At 48.5% G+C, this 23378-nt stretch overlaps 1 protein-coding gene across 1 annotated transcript in view; it reads right to left on the reverse strand.

The window, feature by feature from the left end:
* Window positions 1-22051, reverse strand: part of ARHGEF18 (Rho/Rac guanine nucleotide exchange factor (GEF) 18) — a 43126-nt gene extending 21075 nt beyond the window's left edge. Inside the window, exons 1-11 of the mRNA XM_010186838.1 lie at window positions 21976-22051; window positions 16928-17064; window positions 15965-16461; window positions 14163-14373; window positions 13224-13338; window positions 12651-12708; window positions 12392-12436; window positions 12031-12111; window positions 11535-11640; window positions 11078-11246; window positions 164-231 (exon numbers count right to left, since the gene is read on the reverse strand). Coding sequence (XP_010185140.1) covers window positions 164-231; window positions 11078-11246; window positions 11535-11640; window positions 12031-12111; window positions 12392-12436; window positions 12651-12708; window positions 13224-13338; window positions 14163-14373; window positions 15965-16461; window positions 16928-17064; window positions 21976-22051 — 1563 coding nt within the window. The remainder of the gene's footprint in view (window positions 1-163; window positions 232-11077; window positions 11247-11534; window positions 11641-12030; window positions 12112-12391; window positions 12437-12650; window positions 12709-13223; window positions 13339-14162; window positions 14374-15964; window positions 16462-16927; window positions 17065-21975) is intronic.
* Window positions 22052-23378: the final 1327 nt, after the last annotated feature.

A 23378-nucleotide genomic window follows, 5' to 3' on the forward strand; every position in this document is an offset into this window, starting at 1 on the left:
TGTCATAAATAACTATAATGTCAAGTTAATAACTATTTGATGTCTTGAAGATGTAGGGCATGATTCTGTACTGATGTAAAATAAACCACTCACACTAAATCAAACTTACTATGTCAAGCACTGTTGTTATTATTATAAAAGAAGAACAAATTTTTAAACCCACCTTGGGTCTGATGCTGCTGCATTCAGCCAGTAAACTCTTGCAGTTCTTATGGACGTTCACTGCACAGTCTGAAACGCACCATAAAAAAAAAAAGTCTTGTCATTCCCACCTAGGGAAAGGAAGAATGACACACACAAAAAATCTCAGTTTTGGAAGAGATGCAGAGTAAGCTCAGGTGTTTCAGTGAGCATCCTTGTTGTGCATGTCCTGTTCTTGATTTTACACCAAATACTCAAGCTTTTTCGATAAGACTCAGAATCATTCGTTGATAATGCAATTTACACATGCAAGCACAGACGCTACTGAATGCACTATGTTGTGAGAGCACCGCTTTCCTTGGATTTGCAAAGGCTGTTTTCATGTCTCTCAACTCAAAATTGAAAAATTGATACCATTCAAGGAAGCAGCAATTTATTTGGCTCCATAGCTGCCTTTCTGCACAGAGTATTAATAGGAGCTGAAGAAACTGCAGTAAATTAAAGTTCAAAATGCACCACAGACTCATCAGTGTACAGCCACCATCCATGTACTGCTACTTCTCCATCTTCTCTTTCCAGATAAAGGAACTAAAGCAGCCCTCTCTCACGCAAAAGACACAAACCCATTAATTATATGGTAAAATCCAATCTTTTTTTCTTTATAATAACTACTGCTTCAGAAAATAAGATGACAACCGGTAGTGTCAAATATCTTCTGCAGCCTTTCTGCTCACCTATAAATATGATCCTTCATCAATACCACAAGTAGGACACCAGCAACTCAGACAGTAAGGGAAAACAGAATTTAATTCTCCCCATATATATTTCAGGCATGCTTGAAATAGAGAAATAGAACAAAACTGGGAAGATGAACACTGTATCTGCTAGAAAAAGCCTGTTTATGTTTAAAGCACAGAGGAAGAACTATTTCAGGTCTCTTAATCCAAACAAAACCATCACTTGTGCAAGGCACCAAGACTGGTGATCTGCTTTAAGGCTCCTGGCAAACGTAGAGAAATGCTCGCTTCCGACTGGTTTCCATAATTACTGTCAAACTCAAGAGTAGGAGGAAAATGTTTACTTGGACCTAAACACAAATACATTAATAAAGACATAAACCCAAGACTGAATACACAGACCCAATACATGCTTCTATGTTATGCAAATTCCACAAGTGTGGGAAATAAGAGCAGACAGATAAATACTGCGCTTTCAGTGCCTGCCACGCACAAAATTTCCACAAAAACAATCACCTCCCATAACTTCTTCCTTATCTGTGATATTTCTACCAATACCACACCCCATGCAACAAAACAAAAGTTGCTATATCTAATTTCACATGTACGTGCCTCTGCAAAGGTACGATAAAAATGTATCAAAATCATTCACTTGCTAAAGCTATGTAGAGAATAAGAACTATATTGGCTATTTCTACATTAATAATGCCTCCATCTAGTGCCAGAAAATGAAGAGCTTTGTTAAAAGACACGCCACAGCATCAACCAACCGGTTGAGAATGGAAACCCCCTTCCTCCTGAGACAAAGGAGCAAACTCTAGGACAAAAATCACCACACAAAAGGAAATAGAAAAAAAATTCCCCGTGAGTCAAGCACGGCCAAATTCTCTTCAGGGCAGAACAGACAAGGACGGAGGGAAGCGTTCAAACAGCCCTGCCCTGCGACATCGCCTCTTCTCTTCCTATCCACTTCATTCACCTAGAATTGGGTAACACAGTCATCTAGACATAATTTATCAAACTTTAACTAGACATTCATATTCCCTGACATTTACATACCTTCGGTGATTACATTCGATAATTCTTTTCCTATTAATGATTAGTAGGGCCATTACTACTTCAAAAGCTTGGGTATCTTGTTAAGCTCACAGTAAAAGGGCTATCAACTTAAAATATATTTCAATTTTAAAACCATGCACTTGCTCTGTTAAAGATAACAGCTTGTATCACTCTCAGTAGGTATTTTTCACTTACTTAGTTGACATATCTAATAGTGCTGTGTATCAGTCTCCTGTGCTGCTCCTATTCTTTACACAACAGGAGGGAACATACTAGAAAACAGGAAAATGCTACAGAAAAGCCTCAGAAAACTGCAGGTGAAACCAAGAACTTAATTCCCTAAGAGACTATTTGAAATGCAATTAACCTGATTATTTACAAGTGGCATTATTTTTGTTCATATAACAGAAGAGAATTTTGAAAACTGACAGCAGCAGCAGACTGTTTTATAAGCACCATCAATTTTACAAAATATGCTCCATTTTTCTCTGTTCAATGCTCTCTTGCAGACAGTGCTGAACCAAATACACTCAAATTAAGGATGAGAACAAGCATTTGAGTACTAGTGAATTTGATTTTCTTTTTTTGCATGTAAGATCTCTCTGCATTCTTTATCATTCTGGAAAGGCTCTGACCAGGGTATTTGAGAACTGCAGGAGCACAAAAAATAGCAAAGAGAAGAATGAGGGACAGTGAAGAAGTGACGGGAACCTGCACAAACCGCGTCTGATATTTAAGACCAGAGATAAATACAAAGGGTCATTATAAATGCATAGAAATAATAAACATATAACCTTAGAAAACACAGATGGGAGGGTTTTTTCCCTTTATCATAAGGGGAAAAAACCCCCAGCCCAACACAGAGACCAGCCAAAGAAAAGGAGCATTGGTCAATTCAAAACTCATTAAAAAAACCATAAATCAACAGTTTTGGAACTAGACTGAGAATTTACTGCTTCCTATGGGCACTGCCGCTGCCTCTGAAGCATTGTGTGTGTGATGCCAGGAGTCAGTGATAACTCAGTGCTCACTGCCAAACTAATGGAAACAGGGGCCTCATCCAGCAAAGAAATATTTAAGACCAAGAGGATCATAAACACCATAAAACATCCTGTTCACTGCTGAGGATAATGAAATTAATATCTGGAATAATAAAAAAGCCTTCCCTTATTAATGAGATGCTTTCCCAAAGGCTCCCAGAAACCAATTTACCGCTTCAGAGCATTTTATTGGACAACACATTACAATGCCCAAAAGCATAGTACTGATTCACCACATGCAAGAGGGCAAGGAACCCAGCTGAAGGAGGGCAGGAAAATACATTTTCTCCCCAGCTGCAACACCTTCCCATGGATCAGACACCGGCAATGTCCTATAACGTCTTCCAGAATTGGATTCCAGGACAAATCTATGACTCACCAGATATTATGAGTATTGTGACCCTGACCTTTGGTCTGGAATGGTACTGCTCAATAAAATAACTCTTAAAAGGCCATTTGCAAACAGCTGCAACTAACAGACAGATATGCTGTGATTAATTCAAAATTGAAATACTGACTGCTTTTGCACTCAAGCATTTGACATTTTGGCGCCTTTTAAATGGCAGATTCAAAAAACCTTTAAAACAGTGAAGTTCAGGCAGGGACACCTTTTAACAGCAATTCTAATGCTATAAGGAATTCAAGTAGTGTTTTAATGCTAAGGACACATTCACCATCAATTAAATGCAACCAGCAGAAGAGAGCAGTGGACAAAATAGTTTTCCTGTAAAATTAATAGTTTTCCTGTTTTCAAATCCCCGATCCTTCAGGGGTCAAAGAGAATCTCTTCCCTCCTTCCTTACTTGTACAATGTAATTCTTCTTTCTCCAACTGACACAACTTGAATATGGATGGAAACAACTTGCATATGAATGATTAATACAGAATATAAAAACTGCATTTACACACAGAGATACCCAACAGCTGAGAAACATTCCAATCGACTACAGCATTCCAGAAAAAGCAGAGTGGCTCTGTGACAAACCTCCTCAGGAAAGAGGAGGAGTTTCAGTGGAACATGAAGAAGTTTCTGTATTCAGTAACTCCAGGTCAGGTATCTCCAGGAACTCAGACCAGATTTAACTCTGTCCCAGTGGCTCTGCTGACTGGTGTTTACTTGTTTTGCTAACTCTCCTAATTGCACAGAGGCAGCAACCGAAAACTGGAAGGGTGCAGGGTGATGAGATACTTCACATTCTGAAATACAGACAGTCCACACGAGCAAGCAACACCACCAAATTATCACGTTTCAGCTCCCCTCTTAAAGCATTCCTCTTTGTCTTCAAAAACAACCTATAACTACTTCCTCACTGTATCTGCTTTTATAGTCAAAATACAAGATAGACAGATGGGGCTGTGTCATTCCCTACCCTGCAAGTTTAGGTGGGCTTGGGGTTGTCTTTAAACACAGAAACCCAAACCAGAACAAGTGAACAACTGACATTTCTTTTTATAAACAATGCAAATTAAAATTAACATATTATTCTAAAAGAAATATGAGTTGCACTTTAATTCTCTCGGACTTAACCCTTCCCCCATTCTACAGGAACGCTACAGGACTGAAGCAGCAACTATGACAATCATAGAAGGTATTTAAAATATTTCATAGGTAAACATTAGGTGGAACTACAACACACAACGTCTGATGGCTCCTGTTCAAGTGCCGTATTTCATTAGTTTATTTTTTTTACCATACCAAAGAGAAAGTAACTATTTACCTCATAACTTTATAGATTAAAAGAAGTGCCAAATAAAGAAGTCACCTACAAAACTTGCTCCTGAAAGAGGAGTAGGAACTGAGAAGCAGCCACTTCTCTTGGCTTCACACAGAAGACACAGATATTACAGTAAGAAAACCACCACACAAAGCCTTCAAACAGTATTCAGTAACTCTGCTTATTTATTAAAGCAGGAAACCCAAATATAGTACCAGAAATATTCAGAAAGCTGTTTATTTTGAATCTGTCTCCATTTCTCCCCATCTCCTCCAAAATCTGTCACTGTTCCTGCTGGGGTTTTCTTTCCAGCACAGCCAAGCCAAGCCTACAGCTGATACCATCTCCCGCTCCTCTCCCTAATACACCAGGGCTGCAGGATATTTCAAATGGGTCACCACAATTGTGGGTAAGGAGATTTTTTCACCATTTTCCTTTTCATTTCATCTTTCCTTTTCATTTAAGGCATTTAAGGTCTTTTTATGCACATCCTGGACTTTTCTCATTGCTGCAGTCCCACCACTAAGGGTGTAAGCGATGGAGGAGACACAGATGCTCGGACTCAAGCTGTGGCACGAAGTTACCCTGTTTCACACCAAGGCTACACCATTTCATCTCCCTAACGCACACAGCAATATTTTATATCCTTCTTTACCCCCGAAAATATAAACCCTGGTTCTTCACAAGCTACGTCCTGTCCCCTCGATAAATCCTCGGGCTGCTAACGCCGGGACAGCACTAAATCCCGCAGGATTTGTCACGAAAGGGGAGATAAAACGGGCTGCCCTGGCTAAACACCGATTCTTCTCCGCGTTGCCGGGGGAGGCCGCCGTTGTGGAACCGCCGGCTGCGGGACGGTGTGCGGCGGTTCGGAGGGCAGGCTCCCCCCACAGCGCCCCATTGAAAACTCCCTCACCGTGGGCACTACGAAGACCTGGGAGCGGCGCTGTCCCGCCACAGGCACCGGAGGCAGCCAGTGACCGGGCCGCGGCCTGCCATTGCCCTGGGGAGAGGGGGGCACCCGGTGCCGGGAGGGCGGGAGAGGATGAAGGGGCGTAGCGGAGAGCCGGGAGCCGAGGCTCGGGGCGCCGACGGGCGCGCTGACACCCCGGTCTCTTACCGGACTCCCCAGGGAATCTCCGGTTGCACTCTCGGTCCCAAGAGCCGCCGCCACAGCAACAGGAAACGCTCCCGTGTCCCGGAAGCAAAAGAAAGACGGGTGTGCGCGCCTGCGCGGCGTTGTCAGGCTGAGGGAGGGTGTGATCCCCCCACAGAAGCCGGCTTTCGTTTCAGGGAAGGCACGGCTGCCCCAGACCCCCCGCTTTCCCCTCAGGGAGGGCGCGACCACCTCCGGCCCGCGCTTTCCCCGCAGGGAGGGCACGGCCGCCCCTGTCTCGCGCTTTCTCCTCAGCCCGGGGGAGGCAGCCAGAGTCCAGAGCCTTTAAAACTTAACTCTAGATACGTAATTTGTTATTAAAAGCCTGGTGGGATTTGCAATTCAAAACGTGCTGAAGAGATAACGGCCACTCCTGCCAAGGCAAGGTTGGGGTACCTGGATTGGAAGAGTGCTGGCTTAATGCATCCTGCGAGTGCCTGCTCGGGCCGTCACAAATGACCCCCGTGCAGACAAACAGCAAAAGCAAAATGAAATTAATCTTCACTGTTGGCAAGCCCACGCACTGACTTGTACAACTAAATGGCTTGCTGGAAAAACCACCTTTTCCCTGACACCACTAAGGTCTGACCTAGCACCAGGCAGCTGAAATGCACAGAGGAAAAATGAGGAGAGCTCATGACCTGACTTTACAAGAATGATCTCTATCGCAAGTTTGTCACATTTTAAAGCACACATATCCAAGTTGCCTGTCAAGCTTGAAAATGCAACCTACGCAATTGCAAAACAAACTCTCCTCTCAAAATCAACCCTCCAGCTTCCCCACGCTGCTTTGAAAGAACCTGCCACCATTTGGACTGGAAATGTGCTGAAATTCCAGACTACCATGGGACCAATATTGTCTCTGGTTTCCATACTGCAACCTGTTTAACTGATGTTATTTTTCTCTTAATGTTACAGTTGCCAGCTTTTCAGAAATGTTCCTATTTGTGCTGCTTTGGTACAGGACTAAGTACAATAAGGTCCCGGTTGTTTTTTGGGGGCCTCTCAGCACAAATAATCATTAAATAGAGTGGTTCGAGAGTAAACAGCTGGCTGTCACTTGGTGACAGATTAATCCTTAGACACGCCAAACTTTGTGCTTCGCTGTAATGTAAAAGTAAAGCATTGCAGATTGCCCAACTACAGCTGTCACAGAGAGAACGTGCTTGTGCTTGTGCTTGTGCTTGGCCTCAGGGCATCTCCACAAAATCAGTACAAAATCTGGCACAGCAACCAGTTGAAAGACTCCATAGCTTAGAGCTAAGGTTTGGATCGCAAAGGAGAGAACACCACCAACTTTCTAATCCTGTGTAACTCTCTAATAACAAAAGATTTCTTACTGAATGAGTTGCAAGTAAATTACTGTCATGCAGCCATATGCATTTGCTAAGTTTACAAGATCCTGAGGTTTTCTCAGGGTATACAAGGAGCAACACCTTGGAGATGTTCCAGATGAAGGCACTACTGCCCAGATATGAAAAGAAAGTGAAACACAGAAAAGGAGAAGCACTGAGAATAGTTTGTTCTTCGACTTCCTTTTCTTAAACCTCTGGAGTTGGGTAGGGCCAACTCTATGTCAGCAGCCTCCCAGCTCAGTCAGTGTTTCCTCTGAAACCAGCGCTGCCGACCACTTTCACAGTTGCTTTACATTTTGCTTCATTGGCTTAAACCGCATTAACCCACAGCCTATTGCAGTTGCTCTGGTTTCGCTTGTTTTATTTGGTCTCCTGTCAGTAATAATTTATTCCAAATGGGACAGCTGCCAAAAAGCAGCTGTGTCTCTCCAGAAATGCAAAGTTTCAGGTTGCCTGCTGCTTTTTCAGATTTCTCAGGACTCTGTGTGGGTTATGAGTGGGAATTTCAGGATAGAGAATCAAGTAATTCCTCCTCTTTATAAGCCAAAAATATTCTTAGCATATTAGCTTATTGGTGCCGCACTGGGAATACTAAAAGCAAAAGCGTGCAGGCACAAGTACCAATTGAGAGGTGAATTTCACACCAAATTTGAAGCCATTCTGGCCTCTCTTCCTTACAGATAAAGAAGCAGGAGTGTAGGATGTTTGCTTGGCAAACTGCAGAGACCTGTGTCCTCCATTCACCCGCGTAACCGTTGTGAGAAAGGAAATGGTTCTCCAAACCTCTTTCACAACATGTCTTAAATAAGTCCTGGAGTGTAGTTGTTTCAGCAATTTGTTATGAATCAGCCTGTACACTGAAGCAGCCAGCAAGAACCAGCCTAGGAGGATAGTCTGGTGTCTAGCACAACATGAATTAATCAGGAAAATTCACTGAGCACCTTCTCTTAAAGAAGAGGAATTTCTCTGAAGCTACCAAACGCTTTAGTTGCAACTATAGGTTTCCTTTTTAAAGAGGATGTTTAATCTGACTTCCCAGGGCTCTATCTTTCCCTTAAAGTAATAGAGATGTAACTCTTAGCTAAAGAAGATGTAGAAGATCCCAGGACTCAAGCTGCAGTCTCTAGGAGGGGAGCAATCCTCCTGCCAACCATATTCCACAGCATATCCTTGGCTCACCTCCATGGCACAGCCTACTTGGAGAGCTCTCCTCCTGTCAGGGCTTCCCTGGGACTCATCTAACTTCTGCTGCATAAACTCTGGCAGCATGTTTATAAGAGAGGATTAATTTAGGCACAAAACCTTCTCCACCCTTGGCAGCAAAGGCTCAAAAGGAGCTTTCTCCATTTCCAGGTGAACAATAAATCTAGAGATTCACAGCTCAAAGTTTATGTAACAGCAAAGTTTGGGTGGCCGCTATTGTCAAGATAGCAGTGACTGCAATCATTCCTCTTTGTTCTTCATCCCTGCCAGGCTCATAACATCACATCTGTGACTCTGAAACTGGAGCTGCAGAAACTCCCCTGCATCTATCCTCTTGACACACACCACAGCCTCCTTGGTGTGAGCATAAATGGGAGGAATTGGGTGGGAGAGGGAAACAAGTTACTGTCTACAGGGCCACCTGGGCTGCCTACCTTAGTCACAGCTCACATGTGTGTTTCTAGCAGAAATTCTAGTTCTGAATTAAAAGCAGAATTCCTCCTGCTGTTACTTTCTCTAATAAGAAGAGCTCTCTTTTATTTCATTACAGCCATGGTAGCCACTGGGCTTTTTGTGTCCAGAAAGACCTCAGATTTCTTAATCATGTCCCCTTTTTTCCTCCCCCTGGCTTCAGCTCATCCCTTTCTTTAACCATCATCTTTTCTTGTCTTTTCTTTCGATGAGCCTGTTTTGGTTTTTACCACGCGGTGGTGCTGCAGTTAAAAATACCACGGCGAGAACACAAACAACAGCACCTGACCATGAGATGGACCGAGAGTTGGCAGAGGACCAAAGCGCATAGATGGTGAGGTGTGAGTTCACTCCGAGAAAACAAGAGGAGCAGCCAAATATCCTCAGCTCCTGGCAGCAACCACAGCTCAGGCTGAGCCCCCACAGAGCAGCTCGCACTTCTGAAAAATAGGCATGCCGCCCTGGCTACACGGTGGCCCCAGAGTTTGCTTTTCAAGAGCCCTATCAGTGATTTGTCAGAAGACCACGCGCTGCTTTTAGCTGCAATAACGAGAATGAGTGATACAGACTATCAAATCTGCCACCCAGAAGCAGCTTGCAAAGGTTTCAGCCCAGCATAATCCAAATGTAGGCACTCTCAGGCTGACAGCTATCACACAGCAAGTCCCAATCCGGATCTGACCATAGACAGGCCACTATTTTTAATGAACATCTCAGAACCTTGCCCAATTGTTCAGCCTCAGTTCAAGCCACTGCAAAGGGAACATGTAAAACGAAGCTCTGTTGCCCTGCCACCCACGTTAGCCTGGGTAGCATAGCCCTGAGCAGCCCAGAAAGCCAAAGGAGATGTCACAGTTTACATGTTCCCAAGCAGGGCAAAAGTTACTATAACTAGTAACTATCTAGTAACTACAATCCCCACGCATTTATGATGGAAAACAATATGCTGAGCTGCACACCCGTTTCAACAGCTATTTCCAACCCCTTGCACTCAAGATCACAGATCTCCAAAGGAGAGGAATCACTCACACCAGCGATGACCTTCCCAAGACCAAACAGAGCATGGCTCCACGCTCTTGGCACATGGGGACTCAAGGACTGTCTGCATCCTCTCAGGTTCAGATATTTTCTGTAAAGCAGCGTGCAGGACTGCAAACAGAGCCTCTGCTAGGAGGTCCCTCAGGGATAACAAGGCATAACTCTGCCGCCTCCTCTAATATTTAAGTACTCTCTAGATACCCACAAAGCACTTGCTCTTGTTCAGCTCCCTACTTCCCACTTTTTGCTGGACACCTGAAAAATGTTCACTGACTGCCAGGCCTGTGGGCCTTTTCAATTTCCCTCCAGTAGCCCTGAAGGAAAAATACGCTTCTTGGCACATATCCAAGGGCAACCAGTTCTTTTATGTCCTGGGAAGGTTTTACTGACCTTAAGAGCCTCTGAGAGACCTTTACTGGAGAGCAAGCACTGCTTGAGGATACAAGGCAGAGAAAGAGAGCAAGTCTCTCATTTCCAGAAGATTTCCTCTGCCCACAGACAATCCCTTGGGAATAAAATGTTCTTCAGTGCCCTGAGTACCTGCCCCAAATAGGAGGGACAGGGTTTGTCCATCAGCCAAAGCCATACAGCAACATCACAGTGAATGCAGGATGGAGTCCCACACATGCAGGCAAAGGAGCAGCTGCCATTCCTGTGCACTACTTGCTTCTGAAGAGCAACAATCTCACCCATGCAGATTCTGAGAGGCACCGTTTGACTTTTGTGTTAGTTAATAAAGTTTTAGATGCTCTAGAAATCTCTGTGCCTGTTCCTAGGGCAGAGGCTGAGCTGAGATATCACTGCAGCTGCGAAAGCCTAAAAGATCCAGCTTCACTCAGGCAGCAGGGATAGTTGCTTATAAATAATAATAAATAAATAAATAGAGGAAATGTTGACCTAGAACCCTCCTTGGGGAAAAGGGGCAGGAAATGGTCAAGCAGCCAAAGAAAAGGAGAATAAACTATTGCCAGGCAGGATTTAGAGATCATTTAGACTATGTGGAGAAACAACCAAGCCAGGCCAAGCGGGGTGGTGGGGTATAGTCAAGCCAAGCAGAAAGTGAAGCAATCCATGAGGCTGATTTAAGCAGGGGAATGGGCAGCCTGGGCCGACGGGGAGCGGGTTACAGCCAGGCTGCTCAGACAGCGACAGCCATACTCACTCAGGCACTGCAGACCACTTTTATTCACAAGAGGTTTGGCACACAGTGAGCAGCTGGTGCAACTGGAGAAAACCCCGGGCACAAGCTGGTGCCTATTGATCTCTTTCCATCTCTCTTTTGGCTCCTTTGTCTCTTTCTCCTTCTCTTTCGGCTGCTCTTTGTTCTTACCCTGGAAGGAGAGAAAAACATAGCTCCATTACAGGCTCTCTCCTGGTCCACACAACTCATGCTAAGACAGCACAAGAGCAGCCAGAACATGCCCTGGAGCAAGGTGGGCTGAAAATCAGAGATCACTCTGTCCAGTGCATTATATTAGGGGTCACAGAGCATCTGCTGACCAATATAGAGGCCTCAGCCATGCAAAACCAATCCAACTAAATGGTCCCTGGGGTCAGATCCCTTTTTCTACTTGCACAATTCAGCAATCCCTTCCACAAATTCAGCATCTCTCCCTCACCTTATCCTTCTGCCAGGATCCGGTGACTCGGCTCCGCAGCGAACTCAGACGTCGCATCACCTTCGTGCCTTTCTCTGCTTTATCACTTTTTCCACTGTCCTCATTTCTGAAACAAGACCAAAACCATCTTAACTAAGGGGAAGTTAACTGGCCAAGCACAGTTCAGGGAGATCACTGATGACATTCACTACTGTAGGACCCCAACTCTGAGCATTTCCATCTCCTGGAGGATCTGGCTCAGCATCCGTCAAGGTGTTTATTAACAAGACACTTGCAAATAAGGAGCAGAATTTTCAGTTTAATTGCGTGAGTTCTGGCTGTCTCTGTTTTTATGCAGTGCTATGCACAACAAGGTCCCAGTCGTGGCTGAACCACTGCAGATACCAGTGTCCTGCACACAGTATTAGCAGGACTGCAGAGCTCTGATGGAGGGGGCTCAAAAATCAGTCTGTTCTGGGAACACAAAGTGTGTGGGTTTACCATCTGGCTCACTTACTCATTAGAAAGGAACTCAAACCAGGTGAGGTTCTGCTGGGAAGAGTCGCAGCCTTCTTGGACACAAGCTCTCTGCTTCGCCCTGCGCAGGAAGAAGACATCAGACACGCAGCAAAAGACACAAGACCAGAACTTTTGGGTCAGCGGAAAGGTGCATCTTTGGAGATGGAGCAGGAAGGTGTTTAGAGTTACAGAAGAGGCATGTGAAATGCTACTTCTTGCAATTCCACTCTCATTTCACTGGAAGAATACAGTGATTTTGATACCCATTTGCCCCTCAGAGAACTGAGTGTCATTTGCCAGCTGAGTCCTAGGCAGACCCATGACCTCCCCACCCACATCCCTCTCCCAGACACACGTACCCATGGTATTGTTTCAGCTCCTGAAGTACCTGCTGGACGATTAGCCTACCAGGGATGGGGTGAAAGAAAAGTGAGAGATTAGAAAATTTCTTGGCAAAGATATTTTGCACCCCACAAAGCATCAAGTGCTGGTTTATGACCATCTACTCAGCTGTGCCCCAGCATGGAGCAGGATCTCCTGTGCTATTGCATCTCCAGCAGCTCAGATATACTCCAGAATCTCAGCCATCTCAAAACAGTCAGGACTGACAATACCTACACGTGGTCTGGGGACACGTGGTCCTTCTCCAGCATCTCCAGAGCAGGGGATTCAACACCTGGAACACAAAACACTCTCAGCAGGGATCTTGGCTTGCCTTTGCAGAGCACCATGTTGCAAGTTATGTGATTGGACCCCATTAATCAATCTAGACTCCCACTCTACCTTTAACTGGGGAAGGAGAAGTGCTGGAAACAGCGAGGGAGGAAAAGGCTTCGCTGCATTTCTGTGAGGGTGACGAATGCTACATCACTTTTCTGTGTTATCCCTCCCTTCTCTGGTCTGTATTACATTAAATTCTGAGGATCCTGCTTGCAACTAGAGGGTAGGAGCTGATACCACCCCAGAGACCCTCCCCATGACAGCCACGTGGGAGAGATTAATGGATCCCAGAAGCACAGAGAAGGCCAAAATTAAGTTTACAGGAGCTAGGGTGCCTCTGTTTTTCTAAGGCTCTTCAGCTTTCAGTGTAGAAACCAGGACCTGACAGCCTTGTCCCAAAGCCTGCTCCTCTGCCTTGGAAGCACCTTGAAATCATTTAATGCCATATATACACATATAGCCTATACCAACCTTCCATGGCTGGAAGACAAGTGTTGAAACGACAAGGCATCTCAGGGGAGGCAGCTGTCTCGCAGGTTGATGGGACAGACTTTGACCTCAGTCTCTTCCCGTTGTTGCCACGTTCCTGGAGAATTAAAAAGTCATGGACATCGTTGGTCCTTAGTGCACCAAGGGAGCCCCCATGGTGGCACAGCATGGCTGGCAAGGTGCAAGGCAGGGAATCTCAATTTAAGTGCCAGTGATCATCCCTGCCTGCCCACAGCCTCCCACCCTGGGGGCCTGATGGCAGATTCCCTCGCTGCAGGGTTTGATACTTGTGGTATATCAGAGAAAGAGATTAGATCAAGACCCAAGGTATCACTGGGAAGAGGCTGACTCCTCACCCCTTCCCTCTCTCGTTCTCTCAGGGTTATGATAACAGTACACCATAAGGCCTGGCTGTTTGGTGGCTTCAGGTGTGGGCTCCAGGGAGGCTGAAGCAAGTGACACTTGCTGCTGAAACCTTCTCAGGCTCTTCTCACTTTTATAGGATACGTAGCACTGTGATACAACTGTCTTTTTAATATTAATCGAATCCAAAGAACTTCCTCAGAGGAAAGTGGTGTGAAAGGAGGAGTCACACTGCTGCAGAAGATTACAGAAAAGAAGGAGCCAGGCTCTTCTTAGAAGTGCGCAGTGACAGGACAAGAGGCAACAGCACCGGTTGCAGTGAGGGAGATCCCAACTAGATATATGGGAAAAAAGGGCTGAGCATCAGCCGGCTCCTAGGGCCTTCATCCTGCAAGAAGGGGCAGTTTGTCCCAGAGCAGAGAAAGCCCATCTTTGCTGGGATTCCTGCAGACCTCCTGGGATACCTGGTTCAATGCTGGCATGAAAGCTGTCCACTGTTGACTTCCACACCCCCAGCTTGCCCTGCTGCCAATATGCATGCAGCCCTCGCACACTCACCACCTCCTCCAAGCCAGAACTGACTGTGAGATTCGGATGCAATGGCTCTATCTCCACTTTGATCACCATGCCACCTGTGCCACTGCTCCAGGTCTCCAGTTCCCCTTTGGGCAGCTGAAGGGACACGCAAGGTTGCGGGCAGGACTGGCTCCTCTTCTCCACATCCTCCTGCTCTGCGTCGCTGCCCATCTCTGTGGCATCCAGGCTGAACCTAACTCAAGGAAGAGGAACAAGCCCGTTTAGCTGGTCCCTCTCATTGTGGCACACCACAGCCCCTGTAGTGTCCTAGCCTTGGATGGACAGTCCTAAAGAGCGCATGCAACTGGGACGAGGAGGGTCACCACAGCAGGCACATGGAAAAGGAAACGCCAGGAAGCGTCAGCCTGGACACCAAGTCCTGAGCCTGCTCAAAACAGCTTCTCTGGCTGCCGTCAGTGAGTCCACGAGCTCCTTGGTCACCCGGGTTGTTTAGTGCTGGACGGCTCTCGCTGATCTCTTAGCAACCCCTGAGACTGAGCAGCCACCCAGACAGTGACCTGCCTGGCCTGCATGAGAGCTGCTGCCCTGTTAGCTGCAATGCCAGGAAAATCCCTCTTGGCATTTACAAATGGCAGATGTTGTTATTTATCGAATCATCACTGTTATAAATCCTGCTCCCACCGGGGCCCAGCTTCGAGGGAGGAAAAAGAAATCTTCTTCTGAGAAATGAGGGGTGGACCAGCTCCCCCAGTGCCCCATGGTTTCCTGAACACCAAGTGCTGTTGCAGTGTCAACAACATAGGAGCAAAATGATGGATAGAGCTTGGTGGAAAATCTTACGCTCCGCATGGGTAGTGTCTGCAGATCACTGTCACTTCAAAAAAGCTTCAGGAAGGACTTGCTTAGGGGACAGTGGGGCATATTCGCCCCGACCCTGTGCTCACACATGCTTATTCACCCAGCAAGGGAACCAAAGAATCCCTGATGCCAACAGCCACTCTCTGCCGCCGTTGCTCATGTGCCTGTTGCACAGCATAAACTGTGAATGATCCACAGCGCGTGGAACAACAATAGGTCTGAGAACCAAAGTCTGGGCTCAATAAAGACCTGCCAAGATTTCAGGCTGAGATAATTTTAGGGTACCTTATAAGGAGGAGAGATAAAAATAGTCCTTGCTGGCTTGCACCTAACTCCCAGTCATCCGGCAGATCAATTCATTTATCAGCAGGGAGAGCATGCGTCTAGGAACCTGAAGCACAAGGCGTTTGTGTGGCAGGAGCACAGACAGCAGCAATGCCAGGCCTGGAAACCGCTCCCAGACAGAGCTCAGCATCGTGCTACAAAATACACTCTGCTCTGCAGCCGTATGGAGGACAGAGGGCTGGAGGACACGGCAGCAATGGCAGGCACAGGCCCAACCAAGCTCGCTTGCAGACAAGGAAAAGGATTTCTCAGAGCTCTCCTAATCCCTCTGCGGTGGGCAAAGTCCCCCTTGAGCCAGAGGGTGGAGGCCTTCAGGGCAGCTGATGCTGTTCAAGGTTCCCACCAGCCAGGAATTACTTCTCCCCAAATGTTCTCTTCCCCCAAGACCAGGAAAAGAAGGTCTTACTGCCAAGGAGACTTTAAAGCCTCTTGCTGCCCTAGCATCTGTTCCTCCCCATCCCACCCAACACGAGCAGTAGGCGTCGAGTTGCTTTGGCAGATACTGACATAGGAGGGAGCCCACCCAGCAGCAGTGAGAGCTCAGGGCAGCGTGATCCCTCCAGCCTCATGTAGCACCATTGTACCACATACATCAAATATTGCTCACAGTGCTGCTGTACCTGCGCTTGCAGTCCACGGGTGATAAAGGGCTCTCCCAGCTGTGCCTCCGAGAGGTAGACATGGATCTCACCAGCGTGGGGAAGGACTCCTCAGCCTCTAGGTCCAGATCTTTGTCTGCTTCTGCTGGACACTCAGAAGTGCTGATACCATCTCCCGGCACTGCTGCACAGGAGCAAACGTGGCCTTTGTGCAGAAAACGGCAGTTGGCCTTGCCGTAACGTACTGAGCAGGAAACAGGATTGGAGAAAGCAACGTCCACAGACATTTTGCTCAGAGCCCCTGGTCTCTCTTCCAGTAAGCGAATGGCAGACACAGCCTGGGTTGCTCGTTCTGGCTGCGCTGCCGTCTCCGTTGCTGTTTTGGCAACCGGCGGGCTCAGGAGTCCCAGATCTCTGTAATACTCTGTGCCGTGGAGAGTGGAGTCTGAGAGCAGATCCTCCGTGCTGCTGTGCAAGTCCACTGCTGGGACATCCAGCTCTGTGGAAGATGAGTCCTCCTGCAAAGGTAGCCACAGCTTAGCCTGAGCCACAAATCTCATCTGCGGGCCTTGCAGACATCTCCTGTGAAGGGGACACCTCCTCTGCAGACCTGGAGCTGCTTTTCTTTCCCTCCTCATGGCAAACAGCCCACCTGCAGCTTGTGGAGCCAGGCCTCCAGCTGGGTTTCTCAAATCAGACTGTCTAATAGCAGCCAGACCTGCCGCAGCCCCACCAGCTCAACTTCCTCCACTCCCTGAGATCTCTCTGTGCTTTATTCTCCCTAAAACCATGAGAAGCACAGAGGAATGATTTTTCTGAGCAGCAGAAGCAATATAACTTTCTATTCCTTGATAGTCTGGATCAGTCCCCTCTTCCCCCATCCTTATTCCACCAGAGCCCCTCTGAATATGGTGCTGACCACCTGGTTTGCTGACTGGGGCTCCTTCCTCGCACAGTGGTTGCAGAAGAAAAGAGGACACTTGCCTTTTCTTCAGCCATGCTGGTGCAGAAGGTGTCATCCTCAGCAATCAGGGATGGGAGGAAGCTTTTGGGGTTGGGATACTCCAAATCAGAGGCGCTATGGTCAGTGAATTCTCGTAAGCAGGGCTTGCAGTCAGACCCTGCAAGACAGAGGAGGTTACAGCCGGTAACCGGATGACCAGGAGGGATATAAAGTCAGCCACACACAGAGAAATGACATTGGGCAGCACCAAAACACTCCATGTGGCCCTCTGCTCCCTCGCCCCTTGTCTCCAGCCACTGCCACCAAGCTCAGGACCTTGGAAGCTTTGATCCTATGGGAACTCAGTGTAGGGGTCCCCTAATTTCATCCCTCAAGTCACGGCACATGTAAGGGCAGAGACCTTGCACCGTCCCACCCAGACCCGCGTAGGATGTCCTGAGCTGCAGGGGCTGTTTCCACAGTAAAAAAGAAGAGTTAAGCACATTGACAGCTGTTATTGACATTATGGACCTTTAAAGCAGGAATCTATGAAAGAAAAAATAGTGACTGATGTTATTTTCATCCTTAAAGAGTAAAGGATGCCACTGGGAGGCCAAACTGTGACTCCAGACAACGGTAAATGTGCAGAGCAGTAGCAAGAGCACGTAATTCTCCCAGTGCTGGCTCTCTTGTGTGAATTTTCCCCATGCAGGAGCGCTAAGCGCGTGTGAACCTGAGTGGGTGTGCGCCACCCGATAACTCATTGAGAAACAAAACCGAGGCTTGGATGTGCTTTATGGTCCAACAGATCGTCCAGCTGATCGAAGCACATTCCTATGTAACGAGACACACTGTAAACCTTAGCCACGATCTCTAAACCATCGCATGACTCACGGAGGCTTTTTATTCCTTCGAGATACATACAGCTGAGACGAATGGAAAAAAGCCAGGCCATTGGCCTAAGCACCGTGATGGATCTCTGAAGATGCAGAGAACAATAGCAAGAAACTGTAAATGGCCACATCCAATGGGAAAAAACGGCGAGAAACTGCTAGAAACCCATCACCCTCCAGGAAAGCCAAGTATAAAAACATTAATATGAAGAAGATGCTGTTAAAAAAATACACTCTTGGAAACCTCGCATCCTGCTGTGGGTTTTAATGCTCTGCAAGGGAGCCAGAAATCGCGCGATGCCAATGAGAAAAAGGCAGCAAACGTGAGGGAGAGTTTGGAGGTTTGTTCCTTGGATCCCGCTGCACACTGTAGATGCCAGATTTTCTGTTTTAAGGAGTGTTTGGTGTGTTTAAATGTGTGCGGTAATTTCAAATGAGGCTCTATAAATAATATAGAAAGAAAGCACTCTGTGAAGGGACTATTTTAATTAAGGATTTTCTAACTATAAGAGCAGGGAAAATTTGAAACAGGCTTGCTAGGAAGGTTGTAGAATTTACTTCACAAGAAATTTTTAATTAATAGAGAAATTCCTTGAGCTGCAGCTATAATGTTCTATCTGTAAAACTGGCAGAGACTTAGTGAGCTATTGAACATCACCTTTTGCTTTCCTCAGATGCACCTGGGTTGCTTCTAATCAGCCTGCAATCAAAAACCAGCATTTTGAAGCAAATTCACATTTGAACCAGCGCAGGTTTTGGCATGGGCTTGCAGGAAACAGCAGCCAAAGATGCCAGTGGGCAGTAAAAGCCACTGAGCCCCCAAAACAGGCTGGGATGAAGGCTGAGGGAGAACGGCCCCAAGGGGAGCAACCAGGTGGTGGGGAGGGTCCAGGAGGACCAGGACAAATGGTGCTTCCCCTCATACAAGTCCAAGGAAGGAAGAAAAAGGAGATTCCCAGCCCTTGCCATCCCTTGCAGCAGTGAATTACCCACAGATAAAGCAGCAATACCGTGAGAGGCAGCAGGGCTGCGGCTGCAGGAGCTGACAGGCACCGTGGCCTGACATAGCCCAGAGCCCTGGCCCACAGGTTTAGCTAAAACAAAGAGGTTTTTTCCTCCCGAGCAGGGTCTGGCTGTCCTGCCAAGGCTACGCTGGGCCTGCACCAGACTGCAGCTCTGAAGTGGATCCCTGGAACAGAGTCAGCTCCTCGGAGGCCTGGAGAATATTCCCTGTGCTCTGCCTGTGCCATGCAGGGCTCAGGATTCAGCCAAGACATAGACTGCAGTCAACAGACCCTCTCCAGCCCCACCGAACGACTTATGTCCTCCTCAGAGGCTGCAGACATTCCTGTTCAACACGCGATAAATCAGGTTTGCAGCCAGTGAACTCGGCGGCAGTGACCGTTAGGCAGCAGCATAGGGCTCTGGTGATGGGGAGACCATTTTAGGCAATGTGCGAGCACCAGCGGCGACAATTCAGGGCTCCCCACATCTGACGCCTCAGCCGGTTGATGCTGGGCTGGCACCATGTATAGAGCCGAGCTGCGCGGACGTGTGGACAAGGGGAACTGCTGGAGGGGGAAAAACACTTTCAGGCATCAGGTGCTGGCACGATGAGCAAGGAAAGACCAGAGCGGAGCATGCAGAGGAGGGAGGCAACATCTGAGGGGCTGTGAACATCCAAATAGTCCCAGTTCAGGTGGTCATACATATATCAGCAAGCTTGGCAAGCTCTGGAGTCCCTTGAGTCTCCTGGACTCTGTGCTGGAGCCTGTTTGGGAGGACCCATGCTCTGTACAACATGGGGGTAAAAGGAGACAGGACATCTCAGCTCCCCAGGCACTGACAGGCAACAGCATTCACCTCTACTGAGCTGAAGCTGAAGATGGGATGACAAAATGACACTTTCAAGAACACGTGCTGTTTGCTTTAGGGGAACATTAAGCATATTAGGTATTGCAGTTGCTTAATTCGCCTCTGGCTGGGAACCATAAAAGGTTATTGCTGAGGGGAGCAGCCTCATCAGAGGAATTCCCAGGGCAGAGCTGGGGAGGAAGTGTTGCTGGCCGGGCCAGGCAGGTCCCTGCACAGAGCTGGGCTCTGCTGCACTGTGCCAGAGCTTCCTGGCAGGCAAAACGTGACGATTCTGGGCTTCTGCGTGAGGAGGAAGGAAGTAGTGACAAGTGTCCACTGCATGTGACAGTCTGGGACAATCTCAGGGGGTTTGATGCTTTGGGGACAGTGGGATCTGGTTTGTCCCAAGGAAGAACACTCTGTGCTGCTATAACTGCATGCAAGGCCACTGAGAGCCCAAAGGTTTAAATATTTCCTGCAACTGCCTTTGATTTCCCTCGGGCCGCTCACTGGAGACCACCCACAAGTGTCACAGCAGGGGACAGCACCAGAGCAGCCAGCGCTGGAACAAGCTCTGGGCCATCACCTGTCCTTGCCTGCCCGCACCGCTGCTGGGTGCAGGGTGCATCCGGTCCCTGTGTGACCCCAGAGCCAGGCTGGCACTGGCGGGGGAGGCATCAAAGGAAACGTGGATGCGAGCTCTCACCATGCGAATCACATCCTCCGAGCATCAAACACTCCCTGCATTTCCACTGGGGAAAGGCCACACCAAACGGGTCGGATGAAGGCACTGCTCAGTTCTGCTATGTGAAACAAGCCCAGAAGGAAGGAAAAACCAGAGCATCTGGGCATTTCCCAGCAATCAGGGGTAGAGACTGCTGGGAAACCACAGGGAGCATCACAGACAGAAACCAAAACTTATTCCATCTTCTCCTGGCCCCACACCAGCTGCCCTTTACATCCCACCAGAGCTACAGGGTAAAACCTCAGCAAAGCAAGCACTAAACTCTCTGTGTCGAAATGGGATGAAGAGCAGTCCCTCGCCTGGTCTGGGCCCCACATCGTCGGCCGTTGGCAGTGCTGGGGATTGGCTCCTGCAGCCCAGGCTGGGGGAGGGGAGGAGATAAGCCGTCCAACACCGTTACACGCTGTACAGCAAGCCGCTCTCTTATCGCTGCCTTTGGGGCCTGGGTTTTGGGCATGAAGGGCCAGGGGAGTGAGAAGCCAGCACAGTCCTCAGCTCACTCGCAGCTGAAGGGCCTTGGTGAGGCCGAGAGAGATTTGTAGCCTCTCTGATGCTCCCCAAGAGCTAAAAGTCATCATGAAGCTTCCTCCAGTGACTCCAAGCACCGAGAGAACGTCCCATGGAGATCAGTGAGTGCCACAGTGCAGAAAGCCAGCACCAGGAGAGGATCTGAGCAAGACCCCAATGTTTTGTTTCCCAGCAGGACAAACTGCTCCGCAGGCGGGTGCTGGGGGAGAGGGCTCTACTGAGATGCTCTCCAAAGCAGTCAGTGCTTGTGAGCAATGTGAGGCTGATTTATTTATTATAGAAACACGCCTGACTGAGTATAGTTATAGTTATAATTAGCCCATAACTTCCACAGCAGGCATGGCACTGGGGAGGCTGGAGTGGGGAGTCCTCACGGGGGAATAATGAGGGAGAAGGAGTATCAAGGGCTCTAATGCCACGGATAAAAGTACCCAAAAGCATCAGCTTGAAGGTTGATTTTTGCAGGCAAATCCCAGCTCCTCCGGGACTGCAGACGTCCCCTTCCTGGGGCTCTCACTTCTCTTTCCAAGTCACGGCACTGCAGGCAGGAATGAGGCCAGTTCACACCAGTGCTGCCATTTCCCGTCCCTGCTGTCCCCCATGCCATGCAAACCGCCACGGCTCGGACTCTGCTCTGAATACGGGGGCTTTGCTCCTCAGCCCTCTCTGAAAGACTGGGGGAATCTTTTCCCCAGCATCTGTTCGACCACCGAACTCGACACAAGGCTCAGCCTCGCCAGATACAGCTGTCTGCAAACGCCGGCACCTCCAGCACTCTGCCAGCAACGAAACACACTTATTACAAAACCAGAAGGCTGATATTTAACCCGTTCACCAGCTCCTAAAAGCCTTAATGCTCCTTGAAAAGAAGATGAAATGGAAGGAAAAGTGTTAATCCACACTTTCAACCATGTTCCCTGCTGAGAGGAGTGGGGTTCACCCAACACCGAGCTCTGCCCGCAGATCTCAGCGCTCATTGCAACCTGCTCATCCGGGACAGGCTCTCCCCACCACCACCCCAGCTCCCAACTCACAGCTCGGACCTCTCTCCCTCTGCACAGGCCATTACCTCGCTTAAAGGACCACCGCTTCTTCCAGCGCTTCGAGAACGACGGCCAGGAGTGGTTGAGCAGCGAGCCTGACATTTGGGAGCCCGGTGCGAGGTATAACCCTGAGCGGGAGCTCGACGGCACAGAGCACGGCAGAGCTCAGCGCGGTCTAAGGCAGCACTGCAGCCTGCAGCCCAGGGGCTGCCAAGGGGGGAGTGGAGAAGCCAAGTGTTTTGTCAGAAGCATCAGCTGATGGAGGCTGTAGCCAGAGAGAAATTCCTGGTCTCTGGCATTCCCACCTGTGTGACGGGTCAGCAACTTCCTACAGCCTGGCCCGGGGATTAGTGGCACAGACACAGCCCCTGAACGCTGCTCAAGACTCACGGATGGAAACAGAATGAGCTGTTAACACACCATAACCCCCTTCCCCTCCCTGCCAAAACCTCCCTGCTCCGTTCGTGGCTATCAGCTGTCAGCCTGACAAACCACCACCTTCCAGGTGCTTCCACCAGAGCCTTCACCTGGGTAAGAGTCACCTTCATCGTCAACACGAGGTAAGAGTTAAGACACAGGCTTGGCATTTGCACCTCTGGCATTGATTTCAAGCTATTTCAGAGCCTTTGCAAGGGAATGTGTTAGCCCCTGACAGTCTGCTACATCAGCACCATCTTGCAGCTTGCAGCAAGTCCCCATCTCCTGTTGAGGACCTTTCTCTAAGGTCCTTCTCAGCTCTCTCACGCTGCGAGGCAGGTGGGAGCCATCTCCAAACTGCCCCAAGGGATCAAATTCCCCATCCTGAGGTCTGCGAGCCCACTGCTCCCGATTGGCACCAGCCCCACAGCCCAGCCCAGCTCCAAACCTTCCTCCCAACCCTTTGGTTAGGCTGAAAAAGCTGAATTTTACCCCTGTGCCGCTGTTGGGCTCTCGGGCCAGACTGAACCTTCTCCTTGCTGGGCAGAGCCCAGCCAGTTTGGGAACAGCCACAGGCACCTCCATGGCACAAAGCCCACACAGGGCTGGTTTTATGCATAGGTAGATAGCGAAGAGCATTTCCCTCACCCGGCCGCAAACCCCAAAGCGTCATCTGCCCCACACAACCCTCCCCACATCCTCTTGGCTCCGATCTCCCCGATAACACAGATCTGCAGTCCTGGAGTGGGCGCTTTTGGGGGATTGAGGCACAGACCCCTCTTGTGCTCGGCCTGACCCCAGCTGTGGGCAGTGTCAGGGTGATCTTGCAAACCTTCAGTTGTGGCACAGCAGCAGCAGGAGCCAAAAGCAGCACCTGTGGGGTGTTTGGCCACCCCAGCAATGACCCAGAGCCAACCATGGGGATGCCATGGTTTAAAACCCGACCTCATCTCCTTCTCTTCACCCACAGGAAAGCAAAACTCCTTGCAGGCTGAGGCTCCCCACATTTTGC

Source organism: Mesitornis unicolor, unplaced genomic scaffold, assembly GCF_000695765.1.
Source record: "Mesitornis unicolor isolate BGI_N332 unplaced genomic scaffold, ASM69576v1 scaffold7216, whole genome shotgun sequence".
Classification (NCBI taxonomy): domain Eukaryota; kingdom Metazoa; phylum Chordata; class Aves; order Mesitornithiformes; family Mesitornithidae; genus Mesitornis; species Mesitornis unicolor.